Below are 26049 nucleotides of genomic sequence, written 5' to 3'. Positions count from 1 at the left end.
AATCCTGTCAATGTCTTGCCTTGATATTGAGTGTGTGTGTGTGTGTGTGTGTATGTATGATAAAGATGGGAAGGGAATGTGGTAAGAAGTGTTTAATTGCTGCATTTACTGCTCTACACACAGTCTGCTTTGCAGATATACACCAGTGAATGAATTTGCAAGTATGTGTGTGTGTGTCACGCCCGACTTTGCAGAGAAGGGTCTGTTCACTCAAACCCTTGTCATAGTAAGACTTTGAGCTGTCCCTCTCCCTCCGGTCTGCAGGGGGAGCTGTCTGCTCTGGCCAATGTGGCTAGATGGCAGCCGATTGGAGGGACACTTTAAAACAGTTCCTGATGTTGAGCTCACTCTCTTCTCTGCTTGCTCTGGTCCTGCAGCTACTGGGTTCTGGCTGCAGCACATTTCTTCCTCAGCTCCCTTTCTGCCATTTATACACTAAACACACACCATGCTGATCTGCACTACACACACACTATGCTGATCTGCACTACACACACACTATGCTGATCTGATCTGCACTACACATACACTATGCTGATCTACACTACACACACACTATGCTGATCTGCACTACACACACACTATGCTGATCTGCACTACACATACACTATGCTGATCTGCACTACACACACACTATGCTGATCTGCACTACACACACACTATGCTGATCTGCACTACACATACACTATGCTGATCTGATCTGCACTACACACACACTATGCTGATCTGCACTACACACACACTATGCTGATCTACACTACACACACACTATGCTGATCTGCACTACACATACACTATGCTGATCTGCATTACACATACACTATGCTGATCTGCACTACACATACACTGTGCTGATCTGGACTACACACACACTATGCTGATCTGCACTACACACACACTATGCTGATCTGCATTACACACTATGCTGATCTGCACTACATTGTGCTTTGCTCTTTCCTGCTTCCCACTTACTTACTAACTTGCTTTGTCAGTAGTGGATTCAATCATTAAATAAATAATCTTTTAAATTTAAACTTTAAATTGGTATGGTCTCTATTTTATTTCCACTTTGGGCCATTTGGTTGTAACAGTGTGTGAGTTTGTGTGTGTGTGTGTGTCTTAGCGCTGGTTTGTAAGTCTGCTTGTGTGTGTGTGTGTATAAGTGGGTGATTTACTGTGTGCCTGTTTGTATGTGTGCGGGTGTTTTAGTGTTTGTGCGAGTAAGCGTGTGCATGTCTGTGTGAGTGTGTGTGTGTGTAAGTGTGTGAGTGTGTGTGTGTGTGTGTGTGTGTGTGTGTGTGTGTGTGTGTGTGTGTGTGTGTGTGTGTGTGTGTGTGTGTGTGTGTGTGTGTGTGTGTGTGTACATGTTTGTGTAACTGAGTATATGTGTGTAAGTGGATGTGGAGTAACGATGGAAAGGGGGAGTGATAAGAACTTTACTGTTGGATTAACATTATCCCTTTAAGGCGAGACACGGCAGGTGAAATATCGATTTTTTTCATGCCCTGGTCAAATTTCAGATTTTGGGCTAGTTTGCCTCTTTAACTTGTTATCTTTCATACTACCATAAAGAAAACGTCAAAATTACACATTTAAGTGTCTGTTTCACTGCATTTAGTTCAGCCGCGGCATCCATTTTCTCCTAACTTTACCAAGAATTCTCCCTTGAACCACGTTCAGCGTTTCGTCGTTTTACACGACATCTGTCATGCCTGGAATGACTTTAACGCTATGAGCCTCGATCAGAAGGCTGTGTAATCCAAATATGGGCATTTCCTTTCTTTTCAGCAACCAATCCTGACTTTCTGAAGGGATTCATTGGCTGACGGCGCTTTTCTGCTAACGTGATTCGCTCAGTGCCCCACGTGTTGTCTTTAAATGCGGTTTTCTCAAAATGAGTGTTTTTTCATTTTTAGGTACACATTTCTCAGCCTATGTAGAACCTAGGTACACCACACTTCCCAGTTTCACACATAGCATTGTTATGAAGACATCTACAGATGTATTTATTTATAAATTGTTCCTGGTCAGATTTATGGGTCATTTTACCTGGAAATCATGGCGAAAATAGGGTTTTTAAGGCCACGGATAGTATATTTTGATTTCCCAGGTCATAAAAGCAGATATCCTAAAATCCATCTGAGTATTTTTTGTCATTTGATATATAAACAAAATAAAAAAAGAATTTTGGTCCTGGCTTCATCACAGTTTAAGATTCATGTACCTGAAATATATGCAAAAACGTGCATATTTAATGAGATCCAGCATAATTAGCATAATTAAATATGCAAAATTCTAAAACTTGTAATACATTTTTTTCTTGTAATGATGTATGAAGTCAACTGGTAAAGTTTCATGGTGATCCCTTGTATTTAAATGTTTTACCCTATTCACCTGCCATGTCTCGCCTTAAATGTGAGGAGCATGACAATTCCCTTTCACTGTCAAATTCACTGATACCAACTCGGTATTTGGTCTCGTGATACTCACTCTAGTTTCTCCAGTTTACACTTGGGATCCTCCAGAATACAAGAAAGATGCTTCACTCCTGAGTCTCCTACTTTACTCCCTTTCAGCCACAGCTCTCTCATGTGTGAGGGGTTTGATCTCAGTGCAGATGCAAGGGAATTGAAGCCCTCTTCTGAAATACTGCACCCTTGCAGGCTGTAGAGAGAAAGAAGGAAAGACTCTATTAGATCAGCTGAGGGACACACAAGAGGACAAAGAGGGAAGCAGTTATGACCTCATGTGTTCTGTGCATGCTGGACATGTAAGACATCAAAATAAACCACATCCATATTTGTGAAAGGGGAGAGTATAAATGTACAAAGTACAGTATGTGAGTGTAATATAGTTAATGCTTTGGGTTTCAAAATTATGTGAAATGTGTGTGTGTCTCAATATTATTTGTTGCATGTGTATGTGTGCGCGTGTTTCAGAGGGAACATGAAAATTCCCTGTCCCTGTCAAATTCCCTGTCAGCAGTCAGTACTTTGTGTTGTGGAACTCACTTTATTTTAGCATGACAGACAGTAGAGAGAACAGGACACATATTCTGTGTTTCCTTTTGGATAATAAAATGTTACTGTCAATGTTTTTTCTTGATATTGTGTGATACGATGAGACGGGAGTGTGGTAAGAAGTGTTTTACTGCTGTATTTACTACTCTACACACAGTCTGCTTTGCACACACGCCAGTGTATGTATTTGTAAGTCTGTGTGTGCGTGCGTGTGTATTTGTGTGTGAGTGTGTGTGTGTGTGTGTTCGTGTGTGTGTACATGCTTGTGTAAGCGAGTATGTGTGTGTAAGTGTGTATGTAGTAACGATGGAAAGGGGGAGTGATAAGAACTTTACTGCTGAATTAACATTATCCCTTTAAATGTGAGGAGCATGACAGTTCACTATCACTGTCAAATTCACTGATACCAACTCAGTATTTGGTCTTGTGATACTCACTCTAGTTTCTCCAGTTTACACTTGGGATCCTCCAGAATAGAAGAAAGATGCTTCACTCCTGAGTCTCCTACTTTACTCCCTTCCAGCCACAGCTCTCTCATGTGTGAGGGGTTTGATCTCAGTGCAGATGCAAGGGACCTGAAGCCCTCTTCTGTAATACTGCAGTTCACCAGGCTGTAGAGAGAAAGAAGGAAAGACTCTATTAGATCAGCTGAGGGACACACATGAGGACAAAGAGGAAAGCAGTTATGACCTCATGTGTTCTGTGCATGCTGGACATGTAAGACATCAAAATAAACCACATCCATATTTGTGAAAGGGGAGAGTATAAATGTACAAAGTACAGTATGTGAGTGTAATATAGTTAATGCTTTGGGTTTCAAAATTATGTGAAATGTGTGTGTGTCTCTATATTATGTGTTGCATGTGTATCTGTGCGCGTGTTTGAGAGGGAACATGAAAATTCCCTGTCCCTGTCAAATTCCCTGTCAGCAGTCAGTACTTTGTGTTGTGGAACTCACTTTATTTTAGCATGACAGACAGTAGAGAGAACAGGACACATATTCTGTGTTTCCTTTTGGATAATAAAATGTTACTGTCAATGTTTTTTCTTGATATTGTGTGATACGATGAGACGGGAGTGTGGTAAGAAGTGTTTTACTGCTGTATTTACTACTCTACACACAGTCTGCTTTGCACACACGCCAGTGTATGTATTTGTAAGTCTGTGTGTGTGTGCGTGTGTATTTGTGTGTGAGTTTTGTGTGTTTGTGTGTGTACATGCTTGTGTAAGCGAGTATGTGTTTGTAAGTGTGTATGTAGTAACGATGGAAAGGGGGAGTGATAAGAACTTTACTGTTGGATTAACATTACCCCTTTAAATGTGAGGAGCGTGACAATTCCCTTTCACTGTCGAATTCACTGATACCAACTTGGTATTTGGTCTTGTGATACTCACACTAGTTTCTCCAGTTTACACTTGGGATCCTCCAGAAGACAAGAAAGATGCTTCACTCCTGAGTCTCCTACTTTATTCCCACCCAGCTGCAGCTCTCTGATGTGGCTTGATCTCAGTGCTGATGCAAGAGAACTGAAGCCTTCATCTGTAATACTGCAGCGTGTCAGGCTGTAGAGAGAAAGAAGGAAATACTCCATTAGATAAGCTGAGGGACACACATGAGGACAAAGAGGGAAGCAGTTATTACCTCATGTGCTCTGTGCATGCTGGACATGTAAGACATCAAAATAAACCACATCCATATTTGTGAAAGGAGAGAGTATAAATGTACAAAGTACAGTATGTGAGAATAATACAGTTAATACTTTGGATTTCAAAATTATGTGAAATGCGTGTGTGTCTCTATATTATGTGTTGCATGTGTGTGTGTGTGTGCGCGTGTTTGAGAGGGAACATGAAAATTCCCTCTCCCTGTCAAATTCCCTGTCAGCAGTCAGTACTTTGTCTTGTGGAGCTCACTTTATTTTAGCATGACAGAAAGTAGAGAGAACAGGACACATATTCCATGTTTACTTTTGGATAATAAAATGTTACTGCCCATGTTTACTTTTGGATAATAAAATGTTACTGCCAATGTGTTTTCTTGATATTGTGTGTCTGTATAATACGATGGGACGGGAGTATTGTAAGAAGTGTTTTACTGCTGTATTTACTGCTCTACACACAGTCTGCTTTGCAGACACACACCAGTGTATGTATTTGTAAGTTTGTGTGTGTGTGTGTGTGTGTGTGTGTGTGTGGAATGTGTTTGTGTGTATATATTTGTAATATGTGAGAGTGTCACGCCCAGCTTTGCAGTGAAGGGTCTGCCTCACTCAAACCTTGGTCATATTAAGACTTTGAGCTGTCCCTCTCCCTCCAGTCTGCAGGGGGAGCTGTCTGGTCTGGCCAATGTGGCTAGATGGCAACCGATTGGCGGGACACTTTTAAACAGTTCCTGATGTTGAGCTCACTCTCTTCTCTGCTTGCTCTGGTTCTGCAGCTACTGCGGCTGGCTGCAGCACATTTCTTCCTCAGCTCCCTTTCTGCCATTTTTACACAACACACACACTATGCTGATCTGCACTACTCACACACACTATGCTGATCTGCACTACACACACACTCTATGCTGATCTACACTACAAATACACTATGCTGATCTGCACTACACACACACACTATGCTGATCTGCACTACACACACACTATACTGATCTGCACTACACATAAACTATGCTGATCTGCACAACACACACACTATGTTGATCTGCACTACACTACACACTATGCTGATCTGCACTACACACACACTATGCTGATCTACACTTCACACACACTATGCTGATCTGCATTACACACACACTATGCTGATCTGCACTACAAACACACTATGCTAATCTGCACTAAACATACACTATGCTGATCTGCATTACACACACACTATGCTGATCTGCACTACAAACACACTATGCTGATCTGCACTACACACACACTATGCTGATCTGATCTGCACTACACACACACTATGCTAATCTGCACTACACACACACTATGCTGATCTGTACTACACACACACTATGCTGATCTGCACTACACACACACACTATGCTGATCTGCACTACACACACACTATGCTGATCTGCACTACACACACACTATGCTGATCTGCACTACACATACACTATGCTGATCTGCACTACACTGCTGAATCATTATTATCCATTTGCACGTGAAGAGGATGAGAGTTCACTTTCACTATCAAATTCACTGACATCAACTCAGTATTTGGTCTTGTGATACTCACTTTAGGATCTCCAGGTGACAGGTTGGATCCTCCAGAAAAGAAGAAAGATGCTTCACTCCTGAGTCTCCTGCTTTATTCCCCCACAGCTGCAGGTTTCTGATGTGTGAGGGGTTTGATCTCAGTGCTGATGCAAGACAACTGAAGCCTTCTTCTGTAATACTGCATTCTCCCAGGCTGTAGAGAGAAAAGGATTTTTTTTTTATGTATTTCCTTTAGACAGAAAAAACAGTTAATTTGTAAGTGTGTATGTATGTTTGTTTGTATGTATTTCTGTGTGTGTGTGTGTGTGTGTGTGTGTGTGTGTGTGTGTGTGTGTGTGTGTGTGTGTGTGTGTGTGTGTGTGTGTGTGTGTGTGTAAATTGGTTTTGAGTGTGTGTCTGTGTGCGGGTGTTTTAGTGTGTGTGTGTGTGTGTGTGTGTGTGTGGGTGAGTTTGTTAGTATGTGATTTTGGCAGAACACTATGATGGCCATTCATTACTACACAAGAGAATGTCCTTAACTTTAAATACCCTTCAAATACCCTTCAAGTACCTTGCCACTACTCTGTTTAATTTGTGCCAACTAGAGAAGTGTTCTAAAAGCTGGTTTGTTGGTTTTTCCTTTTCTTTTGCCTTTGGTGCCAAAACTGAACACAGTGCTATTCCTTTCCACCTCTGGGTAATCCTGAGTGAGTGAGAGGGACTCCATGGGGTTTGAGGCCATTCCTCTTCTGTCCTCTTCAGAAACGTTGGTCCCTGGATCCATGCTTTGCACTTGACCAATGCGCTCTTGATGTCAGCTGGGTTCAGTTTGGTTCCAATATACCTCCATTATGATACATTTGAGTTGTCCCTTATGAGAGAGAATCTATTTGCCACAAAAGTCTGAAATCTTGTTTGCTCATTTGCTATTTACATACAGACTGTCCTAAAGGTTGACTCAGCTTTAACAACATTTCAGCATTTTGTCCACTTTACCAGGCAGTACTGCAGCTGCCAGTTCTATGCCAGGGATGGTCATCTGTTTTAAAGGAGCCACTCTTGCTTTACCAAGCATGAAGGACACATGAACTATATGATTGTCGGCAGTCATTCTGGAGTAACTTATGGTGCCATATACACGATCACTGGCATCAGAAAAGTCTGAGTTGCCCAAATGGTTTCACACACTGTGCCACTTGGAAGATCTCCAACGAATCAAGATCATTGATCCATCTTCTCCATTTGTCAGATGCTTACTCCTGCAGACTTCTGAAGAAGCAACTTTGCAGGTATAGTGGGTAGGCACAAGAAACCAAGTGGGTCATATATTTAGCTCACCAGGCCCGCCGACAGGGGGGGACAAACGGGTACGTTGTCCCGGGCCCTGGACTGGCCCTGGAATGGGGGGGGGCACATAACTGGACCCCCATGAAGTTGGGATTAATTATTGTATGTATACTTCAAAATGTGTTGAATTAGAGAAAAAAGTGCTTTATTTGCATTCAATTAATGACTCCTAGATTGTTTGCCTTCATTGCCCTTGAAAAAACGGCCAATAACCCCCTATCACCCCTATGCCAAAATGGTTTGGTCTTTGGAGAAGAAAAAAGACGACATCATTCCATTAGTGGCAACGGCGTAGATTTGCATAGGGTTGGTAGGGACTAGTTACGACCAAAGTTAGGGAAAGACAAAAAAGTCCCTACCAATATTTTGTAAATTTGAGAAAAAATGATTTTGCACAATATATTTGCAAACTCATTCGTATTATTATCAATACAATGTTCGTCGCCCAGAAGAGTTATAAATACATTTCTAAGTTTTCCAATGCGCCCTCGAGCCTGTGAGACAAGATGCTGTCATTTAATTGGCTGGCTGAAGTGGCAGAGTCAGAGACACTACGTGAATCCTTAAAGAGTTCTGCTAGTAGTCTGATACGGTAAGCTACTAAATACGCCAGGAAATAATAACGCCTCATATCAGTATTTCGTTTGGTCTCAGCATTGATATTTTGACCCTTTTGTGGTCTGTAGATAGGGAAAAGACACCTAAAAAGAAAAGAGATCCCAGAAGTGTTTTCCACCCAAAGAGTAATCAAAAAGCCCAGGTCGCTGTTAGTTAGTCGGAAAACTACCCACACTGCGAAGCTGCTAACCCTAAATCGCCACCCATTGTACAATGGAAACATGTTTTGAAAGTTGTTAGTGTGTAGAGCATGTAACTTTTGCTTGCATTACATCTCGTCTTGTTGAAGCCAGAAGGAAAAGCGACCCTACCCACCTAATTAAACCATGCTAGTTGGGGTCTAGTACCAGCAGCCTAGCAACTCATTATAAGGGTGACCAGATGTTTTTTTTACCTGGGCATATCTTTTCGAGACCTAAAAAATGAGTCCGGCCGGGATTTGAAAAACGTCCGGGATTTTGCCTTAATAACAATCTAATTATAACGTCCTTAAAAGTTTTGGAAAGTGTATCTCCCTTCTTCCGCGAGCTCTGACTGTAGAGAACTTTAATTTGGTGGACCGCTTTCCCAGTGTTGTCAGATAGGATAATCATCCTCCAAATACGATCATTTTGAGTCTGATAAGATACGCCATTTCCAATTCCGTTGCGGGAGAGGAGTTGAAGTGTCCTCTTTTTCACAAACTCAAATCTGGTCACCCTATAAACTGGTAGGCCTATATGATCCCTAGGATAGTATTAAAACTATCCGTTCCCTGTAATGTCTCGACCGATGTCAGCAGTCAACTAAGCATGGTTAGTGTCTATTGAATTGATGAATTGTTGTGCAGGAAAAACAGCAGCCTGAGGCTACAGATGTAGAGCAGGGTGATGATTAATCAGCATAAGGGGTTCAGATGAGACGTTGAATTGTCCATTTTGGTAAAGATTGCATTCAAATGCTGTTTTTTAAAGGGATGTTAAGACAATTTTACCCATGAATGTAATCAATCACACTGGCTATTTTGAGAATACATGTTATACTTGAAGGTAGTAAAAAGGTGCAATAAATTGGGATCCCCAAATGTATGTAGCATATAATTCATGAATACATTATTTAATTGCACTGCAATCCAGATGATGTAGGCTTAGTACAGCTCCATAAAACCTGAACCAATTACCTACATATTACAAATGAATTTCAGAACAAACAAATGCACTGCATGTACTTCTCATTAGGTAATTTTGTTCATTAAGGCAAGATTTGGAAATGCATTCAGGAAACTAAGAAATCCAGTGCATATGTAGTGCAAGTTGAGGAAGAAGCAGCTGGACCATCAGGGCTTCAGATGAGGTCTTACTCATGTTTGGGAAATCCAAAAAGGACAACAAAAACATGTGATGTCAAGAAATGTGGAGAACGTTTAGTTTTGTATTTAAACTAAGGGTTTATTATTCTTATTATGTTTAAATCAGTTCCAAGTTCCACAAGTTAGTACACAAATGTTAATATATTCTAATAAAGTTTGCCTGTTAAATATAACATCAACTACATTTTCTAATTTATGTTAGGGGTGGGGGTGTCTGCCGGGCAGTGTCCCTACCCAATGCTGAGACCAAACCTACGCCCTTGGGTATGATTCTGAAAAGCCATAACTTCACTCAGTCCATATCCATAGCCTATCCAATTAAAGTTGTAATTTTTTTGAATTTCCGTCATTTAAGGGTAGGGTAGGGACTGAGAAAGTAGAGGTGTGTGTGTTTTTTTTTTGGGGGGGGGGGCCCATTGAGAGAATTTTGTCCCGGGCCCAGCCAAACCTGTCAGCGGCCCTGTAGCTCACTATCGATAGCATGTTCATTTGAGGTTTATCTTTCACAATAATGTTGAACTTAAACGTGTCATCCTCTACACTCCATAACAATCCAAGTGCTCTTTCTACTGATAATTTGTCTCTATCTAGATCCAGTTCCCTGATCTCATGGGCTCTGTCCTCCTTTGGAATGTGTGCCTGAACAGATCATCCATTTGGTCAGACAAAATCCTCCCTTTTGACACAGAGATGAAAGCTCCTTGACCAGCTCTACTGCTTCCTGATCAGATGAGAGGGACTTCAAGCAGTCATCAACATTGAAATTGTTCTCAATAGTTCTTATTACCTTTGGATGGAATGTGCTCTTGTTGTCTCTAGCTGTCTGTCTTTGTGCAAAGTTTGCACAACTTGGAGATGATACTATTCCAAAAAGTTTCACTAACATGTTCCATGAAACAGTTTGTGACATTGTGGTTTTACGATACTTTACGATTTTTTAATTTCCATCTGAGCATTTGTCCAAACATTTACTTGCTGAGTTTTGTAAACTGAGACAACTTCTGTTGTTTGTTCAGTGGACTTGTATCATTGAAATGGAGGATATAAGAGTCTATGTGTGAAAATAGAAAATCGTCTGTCTCTAATAATGGGGATGATTTTCATGTATAGTTTTCAAAGTTTTTTTTATTAAGAAATGTAAATGTAAAAATTATCCAACAGAACTAATTCCTAGTGAATATTGAAGAATCTAAATGTCTTACCTGAGTGTCTCCAGTGCACAGTTTGGGTTCTCCAGTCCGCTACAGAGTTCTTGGACCCCAACATCTCCAATACTGTTGTAACTGAGAACCACATTTTTCAGTTTTGAAGATGGTTTGCTGAGGATACATGCCAGTGCTGTACAGCTCCTTTCAGTGAGCGAACACCTATCGAGCCTTAAGGGGAAAACAGCCACCAGTGACTATATGCTCAATGTAAAGGACACTGCTGCTGTCTGTATATTGTTGTGCTTCTAAACCAATTCAAAAATCAGACTAAATATTTCTCCACATATCAGAATTAAAAATGGACAGGTGCTCAGGAGTTGTGAAAAGCTGTGGGCAACTTTCACAGGAAAACGTGATAAAAGTGCAACAAATGCTGATTTAATTCAAACGTAGTCACATTATACTCTATGCAAATAGTGAGATAATCTACCACCATCTAGTCAATCACTTGTTTATTTGCATTCAAGGATTTTATACTAATTTCAGTTGTTTCCTGACAGGGTCTATTATTCAAATGGCCAAAATGTGCATTAAAAAAGTTGGATGGAAACACAGCTAGAGTTATTAACTCCTCCCATGCTGTGGATACACACTGCCATCATACTTACTGAGCCTTCTGAGATTCCTCCACTACTGGCTGCAGCCTTAGGAGACCTTCATCAGATCTGATGAACTTATTCAAGTCAAACACATCTAGCTTCTGTTCTGATGTCAGCAGCACAAACACTAGAGCTGACCACTGGGCAGGTGAGAGTACAGCTCCAGAAAGAGTCCCAGCTCTCAGCAACATCTGGACCTCTTCCACTAAAGAGTGATCATTGAGTTCATTCAGACAGTGGAAGAGGTTGATGACCCTTTCTGATGAAGGAACCTCCCTGATCTTTTCCTTAATGTAACTGATTGTTTCTTCATTACCCATCTGAATTCGTCCTCTCTGTAGTAGGCCATGCAGGAGTGTCTGGTTAGACTCCAGAGAGAGGCCAAGAAGGAAACGGAGGAATAGGTCAAAGCGCCCATCTTCATGGTCCAAAGCTTTGTCCACTGCACTCTTCTGTAAGATGATCATGGATTCCTTCATTGAAGGACACAAATTCACTATTCTTTTCCAAAGCTTATTGGATTTTTCAGGAACTCTGTGTCTGGATAGTATGCTTTTCCCTTCAACTGCCATCATCAACAACACATACAAAGCTGCAAGATACTCCTGGACACTTAAATGCACGAAGCAGCACACCTTTCCTTGATAAAGCCCTGATTCTTCTCGAAAGATCTGTGAGCAGATGCCAGAGCATACTGCTGCCTCTCTTACATCAATGCCACACTCTATCAGGTCTTTTTCATAAAAAATCAGATTACCCTTCTCTAACTGTTCATAAGCCAACTTCCCAAGACCAAGGATAACTTCCTGGTTCCACTGTGGATCAAGGCCCTGCACATTTTCAAACTTGGTACTTCTCTGTTTGGTCTGGAAAATGAGGAAATAGGTGTACATCTCTGTCAGAGTCTTTGGAATCTGTCCACCTCCTGAAGAGCCAAGAATTACCCCAAGAACAGTAGCAGCAATCCAGCAGAACACTGGTATGTGGCACATAATGTGGAGGCTCCTTGATGATTTGATGTGAGAGATGACATTGCCGGCAAGATTCTGATCACTGATCCTCTTCCTAAAGTACTCATCCTTCTGTGGGTCATTGAACCCTTGTACCTCTGTGACCCTGTCAACACACTTAGGTGGGATTTGATTGGCTGCTGCTGGTCGAGAGGTTATCCAAAGTAAAGCAGAGGGGAGAAGATTACCCTTGATGACATTTGTCAGGAGTACGTCCAATGAGGTGACCTTTGTCACATCAGTCAATCTTTCATTTTTCTGAAAGTCTAGCTGGAGTCGACATTCATCCAGACCATCAAAGATGAACAACACTTTGCACTTCCCTTGGCTGGGAAAAGTTGACTGCTTTATTTCTGTGAAAAAGTGGTGGAGGAGATCCATCAAAGAGAGCCGTTTTTCTTTAATGAGGTTGAGCTCCCTAAAAAGCAGTGGGAATATGAAGTGGATATCCTGGTTTTCTTTTCCTTCTGCCCAGTCCAGGATGAACTTCTGAACCGAGACAGTTTTACCAATGCCAGCAACTCCTTTTGTGACAACACTTCTGATTGGTTTGTCTTGGCCAGGTAAGGGTTTAAAGATGTCACTGCATTTGATTGATGTCTCCTGTCCAGCAGGTGTCTTGGATCTCGACTCAATCTGTCTGACTTCATGCTCTTCATTTACTTTTCCACTTCCTCCCTCTGTGATGAAGACCTCTGTGTAGATCTTTTCTAGAAGAGCAGAGCCTCCTTGCTTGCATATACCTTCAAAAACACTCTGGTACTTGTTTTTGAGATGTCTTTTCAGCTCAGTATGAACAAACAGCTCACCTATGTAAGAAAAGCACAACAACACAAAAGCCACCAACAATGAGGTCAAATCATTTGTATGTTTTTATTTTGTGATGTAGCATATTGATGAAAATTAATATGAAGAAGTCTTACTTTGTTGCAGTTTGTCAGCGAGATCGTTCAGCTTCATATTCCTAAGGAAGTGCAGTGCCATCTTCAGAGCCCCTTCTCTGGCTTCATTCTCATCGTCCTCTTTACTCTCAAAGTTCTCTTGGTAATCTGGACTCAGCATCCTCTTGAATCTCTTCAGCTCATTCTTCACAAAGAGGATGATGTTCTCCTCTAACACCTAAAGCACAAATATCTGGTAACAGTCTGCAGTGCATTGCAATACAGAGCACAGAGCAATACTCAGCACTGACACTACTTACATTTACCTCAACACTAAACCTTGTATATGTACTGTTAGTACAAAGTCATTTTACTTAATGATTCTCAGTATGACATATTCTATTACACTGCATTTATGAGCATCATTACAATATTGACAGTCCACTGTGAAAAAGTGAGACAGCAAATAATAACAGAATTCCTGGTAGCTAACCCACAGCACATATTATTATGGTATACGTGTATATATGATAATCATCGTGGATGGTATTGGATTTTGTTGTGGTGTACATCTGTTTTAAGAACACTATAGAAACATGCAATATTTAAAGGGTTGAGATGTAAACTACAGTTGCATCTAAAGTACTTCATGTCAGCTGGACCCTAGAACAGAGTAATGGGTTTAAAAACTACTGCATGACCAGTGCAGAACATTTAGACAGACAGTGGAGCCTTATGTCACCAATGACTATATGTTACATATTATGTTAACAGTGTTGCAGAACATTAAACATTTACAAATAAATGGAATGAGGACTGAACCCTTCTTACATGAGACAGATAGTGGAGCCTATGACCATATTTAATAAATAACTGCTCAATCAATTTTCCCATAGGATCATGTATAAATTATATGAACGCTTGTCAATCCAAAATATTAAATAAGAACTCACAGCAGCCCCTTTTGTATTTGTCGTACATGAACTGTATCCTCTTTTCCTAGTAAAGTCTGACATCAATGCCAGTCAGGTCTTCCTGATGAAAGACTGCCCTTCTCTAACTGGTCATAGGCTATGCTAACCTCCCAAGAGCAAGGACACTGCAGTGGATTCACTGGTACTGTAACTATCACTGGCTGTTCTCTTGTGTGCAGTTTTCTCCATTGCTGTGAACTAAAAACTAAACTTCCACTCCTGCCTGAAACTCCCTCCCTAATACATTGTGAAATATGACAGTATGTAAATATACACTTTGCCATTCAAAAGTTTAAAATAAAATGTTTGTATTTATCAATGAATATTATGAAGGCAGTGCTAAGGCTAGAAATAATGATTCCTTATTGAAACCATTTCGTGATTTATATATATATGTGTATGTGTGTTTGGATGTCTGTTGCTATAGGTTGTGCTTTATATAAACATGTATGTGTGTTTGGATGTCTATTGCTATAGGTTGTGCTTTATATAAACATGTATGTGTGTTTGGATGTATATTGCTATATGTTTTTCTTTATATACGGTATACATGTATATGTGTTTGGATGTCTATTGCTATAGGATGTGCTTTATATAAACATGTATGTGTGATTGGATGTCTATAGCTACAGGTTGTTCTTTATATAAACATGTATGTGTGTTTGGATGTGTATTGCTACAGGTTGTGCTTTATATAAACATGTATGTGTGTTTGGATGTCTATTGCTATAGGTTGAGCTTTATTTATAAATGTATGTGTGTTTGGATGTCTATTGCTATATGTTGTGCTTTATATATAAATGTATGTGTGTTTGGAAGTCTATTGCTACAGGTGGTGGAGCACCTAGACCTGGGGTCAGAGTTCAGGAGTTGCATCTACCAGAGCTCAAGTTTGGCCACCGAATCTGGGAGCTCTTCATACCTAAAAGATGGAGGGGTGCATGTGCATGTGAGTGTGCCTGTGTCCGTGCCTGTGTCTGTGCCTGTGTCTGTGTCTGTGCCAGTGTCTGTGCGTGCATGCGTGCGTGTTGCAGAGTTTCTGATGCTTTTATCGACCTGTAGATGTGTGCCTCCTGCCTCTCTGCCCCGCCACTCCTGCCTCAACACACCTGCCTCAGTCATCGTCCCAATCTCCTGATTGCCTGATCACCTGCACCTGTCACTCCCTCCCCCACTATAGAAACTCCTCACTCCCTTCACTCCCTTGCCTGGCCTTGTTGTGAGAAGGACTAATCTCCATGAGCATCAAGTTCCTGCCTCTACGTCTCCCACGATCATCCCATCATCTCCAACTTCCAGGTCTTTCGAAATCTCCAGTTAATTTCCGATGTCTCTCACTCTAGTGCTCCTGAGCCTTGTTTTTTACCCGCAAGTAACTTTTTGTTTCTCCTTCGAAACTTTTGAGTGTTGTGTTCATTGGACATTATATTTCTGAACGTTGTCTTCTGAGCGTTGTCCCCTGTTGAGCTCTTGTGTATGTCCCGTTTATTCCCCTATTTCCCTTGTTACTGCCTATTTCAGGGCGACAGTGGTACAGGAGGTAGAGAAGTCGTTTAGTCATCAGAAGATTTGATTCCCTGTCGAAGCGTCCTTGAGCAAAACACTGAACACCTAATTGCTCCGTATGTGCAGTGAGCCATCAGTGTTAATGTAAAAATGTGTATACATAACCTGTCAAACATGCCATAACGAGCCTATGTATCAAATTCATACATAGCTAAAACTATAATGATAGCTATACTTATTTATGGTCAATGATTAGCTATATTAAATTTAGGTTCAATCTTCGGTTATTTGAATAGCAAAATGTTATTTTCTTTCAGAAACAAGTACATTTGTGAATAATGCCACACTTCTGAGTGGTAATGTATATTACTAATTATGAACATATTCTCCATAGCAGCACTGCATTAAATGTCAGCATCAAACCTGGAAGATGTGCTTCAGATCCCCATGTTGACTCTGGTCACTGACAGCATCTGGGTTACAATCCTCCGTTTGGCTTCTGGGGATGGAAAATCAAAGTGAGGAGTATTGACTTTAACTAGGGAGCTAACCTTTGAACATCAACAAAGGCACAGTTGACCCTGATAAAAACTAGCCAGCTTGCTAACAGATGTACTTTGGCAACACTGTACTGTAAAACAGGGTTTTGAGCCTTTATCAGAAACCTAGTGAAAACATTGAGTGGCTTATGAAAACAAAAGATATGTGCTTATTCCAAAACCATACTTGTGCCTTTCATGAAGCAGATTCATCCAGATGTTTTTTTCCCCTGCTCTAGGATTGTATTGGACTGCAGATGTTCTGTCTGTTCTATACTGCAATACCTTCTTTCAGAAATCATTTTGTAAATTGATCATATTAAACGTACTTTTGAAATTTAGTGGTGATGATGAACAGAACTCAAACGCAGGGGAACGCTATCAAGGCAGGGCAGACAATCAAGGGCAGGTGAATACATTCAAGCCGGGGCAGACAATCAAGGGCAGGTGAATACATTCAAGCCGGGGCAGACAATCAAGGGCAGTGCGTGAGGAGTCAGACACGAGGAGAAAAAAGGTAAACAAACACAAACCTGAAGAACACATAACAACACAAGGAAGCTGGTCTTACATTTCCAGGCTTTATCAGAAACCTTGTGAATAGAGTGAGTGGCTTATGAAGACACAAGACAGAACCTGCATCACAAGCCTTTCAGTAGCATATGATGTTAAATTATGTTTTTTCCTTGACTCTAGATCTGCACTCGTCTGTCCGTTGAGAAATCTGCTAATCCAAAAAAAAAATGTACTTGTCTTAACGTTTGTCACAACCTTAGCTGCACGCTCCTCTGTTTCTGTTCCTGCTCTTGTTCCATATGCTACTCCAACCCGTTCATCCTCTCCTGTGTTTAATATTTCCCTCACTACTTAGATTTTCCTCGAGGTTTGGTTTCCTCGATGTTTCCTTTCCTCGATGTTTGGTTCACCTGTAGGCAATGTGTTAATTAGGTTTAGTTCTCCCCTTTAGCCATTGTGTTAATTAGTTTAGTTCTCACCTGTAGCCAATGTATTAATTAAGCTCCTATGTAAGCCTTGGACTTTTCCTTTGTCTTTGTGTGTAATTGTTTGTGAACAGTAAGACATGCTGTGTTCTCCAGTCCTGTGAACTTTGCATTGTTTGCCCATCGTGGCACTTTGATTTATTTAAGTAAAACATGCCTTGAGCGTTTGCATCCTAATTCTTGTTTCAAGTCTCCAGTTTGTGCCAACGTTGTTTGTTTTATGCATATCCAACATACATATGGAATGTAACAAAGTATATTTACTTCGTTACTGTACTTAAGTAAATGTTTACGTATCTGTAATTTACTTGAGTAAAAATAATAGTGCATGCTTTTACTCCATTACATTTTGCAGCTATTATCTGTACTTTTACTCCGCTACATTTCGACAATGTGTTGTTACTCGTTACATTTATGAACACAGTTTCGCCAAAATGTTGCCTACACAAAACTATGGATTGCGTTGCTGTTGCGTTGTGGAAGTTTAAACCAATCAGGTGGCTCTATCAACTCCAATTATATCCATGTGCGTGTTTGGTTATACCTGAGCATTCAACAGACAGCCTGACTAACTGACTATTCAACATGGATACAGAGTCGGCCTGAACTGAGCCCTCTGACATAAGCCACCCTTGGCCCTATTTAAAAGATATGTTCGAGTTCAAAGGCCCCAAGAATGACTCCTGGAGGTTTCAATGCGTTCCCTGTCTCCCACAACACAAGGAAAACAAACTAAGAAACAGGACGGGGCTTAACAACTTTGGCAACACCGGCCTTCTGTTCTATGTTGTTATTATTTCAGAATACATTTTGTACGTTGATCTTTTGGGGTTTTTAGTCTGATGTCATTGGAAATAAGATAATTCACACTTTTTTTGCATTAAGAAAATGACACATGAGCACGCCAATGAGCCACTTAGAATTATCAGTGAATTTCTTATTTTTTTGACCAAATATCTGGTTGAAATGGTTGCCCGTGTGCAGAGGTGAGTGTCTTGTTAGGTCAGGCCCAAAGGCCTGTGTGCAGAGGTGAGTGTCTTGTTAGGTCAGGCCAAAAGGCCCGTGTGCAGAGGTGAGTGTCTTGTTAGGTCAGGCCAAAAGGCTCGTGTGCAGAGGTGAGTGTCTTGTTAGGTCAGGCCAAAAGGCCTGTTTTCAAATACAGGCCTACAGGTGCAAGCTGATGGAGATGGCCAAGCATTCATTGAGGGGTCTCGGGAGAAGAGATGCAGACAAGTCAAGGTCAGGCAAAGCCCACCAAAAAGTTGTAAACAGGGTGTCTGAAACATTGGCAGGGGCACCCACCTGCTCTCACAAGTTACCATTATCTTAAAATGTTTCTCCGCAAAAAGTGAGCGGAAATATTCTGATGGCTGAGCGCGGATCAAATGTATTGGTTTGAGAGAATATTTTGATTGGTTGAACTTGGATACGTTTTGGGTGTTCAATAAGGCTTTTGATTGGAACAAGCATAGTGACGAAAGATGCCATTTAAAATGGCCTTATGTAGTAATTGTACTTCAGGGTTAGGGTTTGGATTAGCAGTTTTACCTTAAAATAACAGCTTAAAAAAAATTGGAACGCTACAATGACTTTTAATATGGAGAATCGCCTACCAGTGTCATTGCCATACCAGGGTCCGTAGGCATATTACTGTGTAATGTAAGTTTGCCTGAAGCCGCCCGGTTTCCACTGTCTGCCGCACTAGTAAGTAGCTTACTTGCCGTCTTGCTTTGTCTTGTGTTGCATTTGCTTGATGTTTGACTGTGTTAGGAAGGTGGTTGACTCACTAGTTTGTCATAGTGTCAAAGTAAGCACATTTCAATAGGTTTCTCTTTCTTTAGCCACTAGTATCTCGTTAGCTATTAGCAATTACTCCATTGTGCTTCTTAAAAAAGTTAGCACACCAACTTTTTGATAAAGCTGCTCCATGGATCCACCACTCAGCTCGAATGAAAAGTCTGCCATATTGAATGAACTTCAGTTCACCGCATTCGGTCTTCTGACTCTCATTGAACTTGCCTTGATCCATCTGTACCATCTTCATCTTTGAAGTTAATGGGGTTATCATATGACTGGTCACTCTTCATGGATACACAAGTGGGCGCAGGTGATGGAGGTCTCTCCTGACGGATGTGTCTACAGACAAAATAGCACCCATGATTTACTACAGATTTGTACCTAGAGTCTGACTGGCTATTCTTAGCAAAAGGAAGCTGGAAGGGGGAGTGTGGGTATTTAAATGAAATACAGTTACAAAGTATTTATAGAAAGATGTTTTGTTGTTTAATCAAATATCTCATTATGACACTTCAAAGTCACTATTTGTTGACTTCCTAACATACCCTTCCTAGCATACCCTTGCCATGAGTCTGTTTCACGGACTTGCCTTGATCCATCTGCACCATCTTCATCTTTGAAGTTCACGGGGTTATCATATGACCGATCACTCTTCATGGACACACAAGTGGGTGCAGGTGATGGAGGTCTCTCCAGATGGATCGGGTTTCTGTATAGAACATTATAAATTCCCACAGTTTATATCAAATGTGTGTTTCAAATGTGTGTTCCTATGCTGAGTTAGAAAGAGTAAGTTATGAACATCAACAATATCATGTGTTCACTTCCCAAAGAGAGTATGCTTCACCTGAACTGTGTCTCTTTTGAATAAAAAGACAAAATAGCATGCATGATTTACTACAGATTTTTACCTAGAGTCTGACTGGCTATTCTTAACAAAAGGAAGATGGAAGGGGGAGTGTGGGTATTTAAAAGAAATGCAGTTACAAAGTATTTATAGAAAGATTTGTTGTTGTTTGATCAAATATCTCATGATGGATGGTGATGGAGGTCTCTCCTGACGGACGTGTCTACACACAAAAAAGCAAGCATGATTTACTACAGAGGCATTAACACCCATAATCTGTCTGGCTATTCTTAACAAGGGGGAGCTGGAAAGGGAGTGTTGGTATTTCAATGAAATACAGTTACAAAGTATTTATAGAAAGATGTTTTGTTGTTTAATCAAATATCTCATTATGACACTTCAAAGTCACTATTTGTTGACTTCCTAACATACCCTTCCTAGCATACCCTTGACATGAGTCTGTTTCACGGACTTGCCTTGATCCATCTGCACCATCTTCATCTTTGAAGTTCACGGGGTTATCATATGACCGATCACTCTTCATGGACACACAAGTGGGTGCAGGTGATGGAGGTCTCTCCAGACGGACGTGTCTACACACAAAAAAGCATGCATGATTTACTACAGAGGCATTAACACCCATAATCTGTCTGGCTATTCTTAAAAGGGGAAGCTGGAAAAGGAGTGTAGGTATTTAAATGAAATATACAATGAAAACATATTCTTATTTTGATTTGGATATTCAAATTCAGCCATTGAAATGAACTGGCCTATCTGGTTGTAATGACGCTGCTGTGCACAAAATTCCATATGGAATGCGAGAGCATGTGAAATGTAGTTTTCTCCTCTCACTACTTTACACACATGTCCTACAGGAGAGGATGTGAAATGTAGTTTTCTCCTCTCACTACTATAATAATAATAATAATGGATTTTATTTGTATAGCACACTTTAAAAAACAAAGATTTCTCAAGGTGCTTAAAATGCGATAGACAATCACAACCACAATAATAAAAAGTAATAGAAGTGCTACTACTAGGTAGCCTGGATACCAGCCTGAACCCCGCCCACAACATTTTTGGTCTGGGAGATTCAGTCTGGAGTCGAGCTAGTTGGGAGGGATTAAACGTTTCAGAAAAGTTGAGAAAGCAATCTAAACCAATCAAATTGTAAGGGCGGGCCTTATACGTTGATGGACAGATATAGATAGAATATACATCGAACAAAGATGGCGCCGTCTCGGAAGCTTAGTGGGACATATTTTATATGATTTAAGCTATCTACACGACTTTTTTTATGTCTACATTGACTCGGTTAGTTGTGTTTACGCAACGCGAATGTTGCCGAGGATTGTAGGTCTTAACTGAAGCACTCTAGACCATTATTGAAAGGGTTATGCTAACGCGTAGACAAAATAAACATTGAAACAAATGGTAGCTTCTAGCTTTGAGTGCTAATTAAGTAACGTGAGCAGGCATATCTCAACAGATATTGACAGCGCATTCATTTTGAGGAAGAGGAACAGAGAAACGCGATCAAGGCATTTGTCGATTGAAAAGATGTTTTTGCCGTCCTTCCTACGGGATCAAGTAAAAGTTGAATCTATCAGATGGTAATACTACGTTGCTCTGATTGGTTCTAGGTATCCAATTCAGCGAAGAGGAATTTTCTTTCCTGGTTCGTTGAAACACGCCCCATAATCACAGCCCAATGGTTCGGTCTCAGACTCATATTCTGACTAGAATTATGAGTATGACATCGTCAGGCTAACTACTAGGAGAAGGACTTTGAAAATGAGTCTTTGGTTGATTGAAAGCCAGTGGAGGGAGTGTAGGACTGGGGTGATGTGTTCCCATATCCGTGTCCGGGTGAGAACCCGGACAGCACTGTTCTGAACATACTACAGCCTCTGAATGGTTTTCGCTGGCTGACCTGCCAGCAGAGAGTTGCAGTAGTCAAGTCGGGAGCTGATGAATGCGTGCACCAGCTTTTCTGCAGCATGTTTCAGAGGGTCTCAGCCTTAAGATGCAGGTGGTAGAATGAAGTTTGGTAGATGGATTTAATGTGTGCATCAAAGGACAGTGATGAGTCCAGCTTGACACCCAGGTTTGTGATGAGTTAGGAGAGAGGGGTGGGGTGACCATTTATGGTGATGTGGGTGATGCCGGCTTTTTTAGTTTGATGAGGGTTGCCAATAAGAATGGCCTCTGACTTGCTGCTATTGAGCTGAAGGGAGTTGTTGCTCATCCAGTGCTGGATGCCATCCGGGCATTTAGTAGTCCGGGATAGAGCCAGGTGTTTGTCAGGTGTAGTTCGGATGTAAATTTACGTATCATCAGCATTTGAGTGGATTTCGATGTTATGGCTCCGTAGTATACTTCCCAGGGGCGGCGTGTAAATTAAAAAAAGCAGGGGCCCCACAGCTGACGCCTGAGGGACATCAGGGGTGACACATCTAACGCTGGAGGTGAGATTGCCGAGGGAAACATACAGCCGCGGGAAAAATTAAGAGACCACTTCAAAATTATCAGTTTCTCTGGTTTTACTATTTATTGGTATGTGTTAAAGTAAAATGTAAATTTTTGTTTTATTCTATAACCTACTGGCAACATTCCTACCAAATTTCAAACAAAAATATTGTCATTTAGATCATTTATTTGCAGAAAAATGACAATTGGTCAAAATAGCAAAAAAGATGCAGTGTCTTCAGATCTCGAATAATGCAAAGAAAACAAGCTCATATTCATTTTTAAACTACACAATACTAATGCTTTAACTTAGGAAGAGTTCAGAAATCAATATTTGGTGGAATAACCTTGATTTAAAATCACAACTTTCATGTGTCTTGGCATGCTCTCCACCAGTCTTTCACATTGCCGTTGGGTGACTTTATGCTACTCCTGGCGCAAGAATTCAAGCAGCTCGGCTTCTTTTCATGGCTTGTAACCATCCATCTTCCTCTTGATCACATTTCAGAGGTTTTTTATGGGATTCAGGTCTCGAAATTGGGCTGGCCATGACAGGGTCCTGATCTGGTGGTACTCCATCCACACCTTTACTGGCCTGGCTGTGTGGCATGGAGCATTGCCCTGCTGGAAAAAACACTTCTCAGAGTTGGGGAACATTGTCAGAGCAAAAGGAAGCAAGTTTTTCTTCCGGGACAACGTTGTACTTTGCCTGGCTGAGGTTTGTAAAAGACCATAAGGATTGAACCAAAGCGGACTGGAGGGTCTTCTAGTTCGTCTTCTCTGATGAGTCCAATTTTCAGCTTTGCCCAACACATGGTCGTCTGATGGTTAGACGGAGACCTGGAGAGGCCTACAAGCCACAGAGTCTTGCACCTACTGTGAAATTGGACTCATCAGAGAAGACGAACTTAGAAGAACCTCCAGTCCTCTTTTTCAATCCTTATGGTCTTTTACAAACCTCAGCCAGGCAAAGTACAACGTTGTCCCGGAAGAAAAACTTGCTTCCTTTTGCTCTGACAATGTTCCTCAACTCTGAGAAGTGTTTGTGTGTCAAGTCGCTACTGTACACACAAGTAATTCACAAACTGCATTTTTGTTTGAAATTTGGTAGGAATGTTGCCAGTAGGTTATAGAATAAAACAGAAATGTACATTTTACTTTAACACATACAAATAAATAGTAAAACCAGAGAAACTGATAATTTTGAAGTGGTCTCTTAATTTTTTCCGCGGCTGTATTTCTGGCGTCCTGTGAGGTAAGAATAAAAGAAGTTGGGGGCAGTGCCTGTAATTCCCACCTCCTGGAGGGGCCGATACAGGATGCTATGGTCCACCGTGTCAAAAGCGGCGCTTAGATCCAGCAAGACTAGTAGGCTGGGTGAGCCTGATGATCTTAGGAGGTCATTTAGTACAGTTTCAGTACACACATGTCCTACTGGAGAGTGTGGGAAATGTAGTTTTCTTCTCTCGCTACTGTACACACAAGTCCTACAGGAGAGCGTGGGAATTGTAGTTTTCTCCTCTCACTACTGTACACACAAGTAATTCACAAACTGCATACGTTACCTGTAGTCTAAGCTGTTTCTTATAAAACCACCATATGAGACTGAATAAATTACCTTACTAAGAGCTTTAAATATTATTTGCATAAGATCACTTGACAAAAAAAATTAACATGGAATTCCTGGTGGAGGAATGAATTATTGCAGTTATGGTGGAGATTATTGTGGTTAACCTGACTGTGTTCAGTGGCTCAGTAGGCATGGACTGTGACTCATTCAGAATTTAGAATAATTTGTTCAAACTAATTTTCACAAAGTGTAGGCTGTGTGTTTCACCAATGGTGCTGGACAGTGACTGGCTTGCGGTTATGAAAAAGGAAATTAACACAGAGAATTGCAGAACCTAGGCAGTGTTTTAGAGTAAGCTATTAGCCTAAGTGGAGTAGGCCTATACCTCCACTTAAAGGCACAAGAGCCACAGAAACACACGGACATATCAGCTTCATTTAACATCACACATAATTCAGATGATGCATTACCTCTGTCCCTCTGGAGCGTCTCCTGGTGTTTCCATTGTTCAGTTACTCTTCATGGACACACACTGAACTGGCTTCAATAGAAATGAGGAATCAAAACAATAATGTATCAAACAAATTGCATTTCTCACAAATAAACACACTTCCTATCTGTTGAAAGGTATCTGTGACCATACCTGCATGAGAGTCCCTTGATATAGGGGTGCGCCTCCCAGCAGAAACAACAGCGGATAAGACTTAACAATATATTTCCTTCTTTTTGATTTTAGAAATGATTTATTTTACCCACTGTTTTAAAGCACCCCTCCCCCCCTCTTCCAGATTAATTCCTTGCCTTGACTTAAACCTGCATTACAGATGTAATAACACATTTAAAAACACACTGACACACGATTAACGCGTGTATTTGCTAATCATTCTAACAATGACTTTTAAAATACTGATGGGTAGATGCCATACTCGGGAGCAGACCGAGAGGTTTTCAGCTTGTTACCTGGTTAGAACAGTCATAAGCTAGTTTGTAAAGAGATAGTTAATGATATGAAACGGGATGGTTGCCAGCCATCCTGCCATCCCACCAGGCTGGCCATGACGCCACACCCCTCCCCTTAAGGCTGACCCCCCTCATCACACACCCCTCCCCTTAAGGCTGACCCCCCTAATCAGGGGTCACAACATACTTCTTGTCAGCCATGTTGTACTGTGTAGGAGGGCCTTTTATGATCCGGAAGTACAGCATGCAGCACGTGTCATATCCTGCCACCCTCCCTATTCTTGTGTAACTCAAATTCCCAAGCCCCATGTCAGCCAACACAATCGAACACGTAAAATTGTGCTACAGACAGCGCATGCCATTAATAAAATAAATGTACTATATTACCCAAATTAATAAGTACAACTGTAAATCGTAGCAGGTTGATACACATGTTGGATGCCAATTAGAACAAATTCCTTTAAACGACCAAATAACCCTAAATGCATCAGATAGAAAATAACATATTCTGAGATGAATGGGTGAGAGAAATGGTGAAGGAAAGACAGACAGACAGCCAGAGTGATAGAATAAGAGTGCAGGGGAAGAGAGGATCAGACAGATAGATTGATAGAATAAGAGTGCAGGGGAAGAGAGGATCAGACAGATAGATTGATAGAATAAGAGTGCAGGGGAAGACAGGATCAGACAGACAGACAGACAGAGTAATAGAATAAGAGTGCAGGGGAAGAGAGGATTAGACAGACAGACAGACAGAGTGATAGAATAAGAGTGCAGGGGAAGAGAGGATCAGACAGACAGAGTGATAGAATAAGAGTGCAGGGGAAGAGAGGATCAGAGAGAGTAATAGAATAAGAGTGCAGGGGAAGAGAGGATCAGAGAGAGTGATAGAATAAGAGTGCAGGGGAAGAGAGGATCAGAGAGAGTGATAGAATAAGAGTGCAGGGGAAGAGAGGATCAGACAGACAGAGTGATAGAATAAGAGTGCAGGGGAAGAGAGGATCAGACAGACAGAGTGATATGAAAAGAGTGCAGGGGAAGAGAGGATCAGACAGACAGAGTGATAGAATAAGAGTGCAGGGGAAGAGAGGATCAGACAGACAGACAGAGTGATAGAATAAGAGTGCAGGGGAAGAGAGGATCAGAGAGAAAGAC

The 26049-nt window shown here is 41.1% G+C and overlaps 1 protein-coding gene across 1 annotated transcript; it reads right to left on the bottom strand.

The window, feature by feature from the left end:
* Window positions 1-11345: 11345 nt before the first annotated feature.
* On the bottom strand, window positions 11346-25203 carry LOC308376387 (NLR family CARD domain-containing protein 3-like; the record flags this gene model as incomplete). The annotated part of the gene is made up of 7 exons (XM_080852679.1): window positions 11346-13159; window positions 13274-13469; window positions 16135-16210; window positions 19271-19387; window positions 19638-19757; window positions 20372-20488; window positions 25082-25203. 7 exons carry the CDS (start codon window positions 25201-25203, stop codon window positions 11346-11348), a joined length of 2562 nt encoding a protein of 853 aa, XP_080708805.1.
* Between the last annotated feature and the right edge of the window lie 846 nt (window positions 25204-26049).

This window comes from Sprattus sprattus, assembly GCF_963457725.1.
Source record: "Sprattus sprattus genome assembly, chromosome: 15".
Lineage (NCBI taxonomy): Eukaryota > Metazoa > Chordata > Actinopteri > Clupeiformes > Clupeidae > Sprattus > Sprattus sprattus.
The sequence above is the reverse complement of the archived record's forward strand: the minus strand, read 5'-3'. Positions and strand labels throughout refer to the sequence as shown.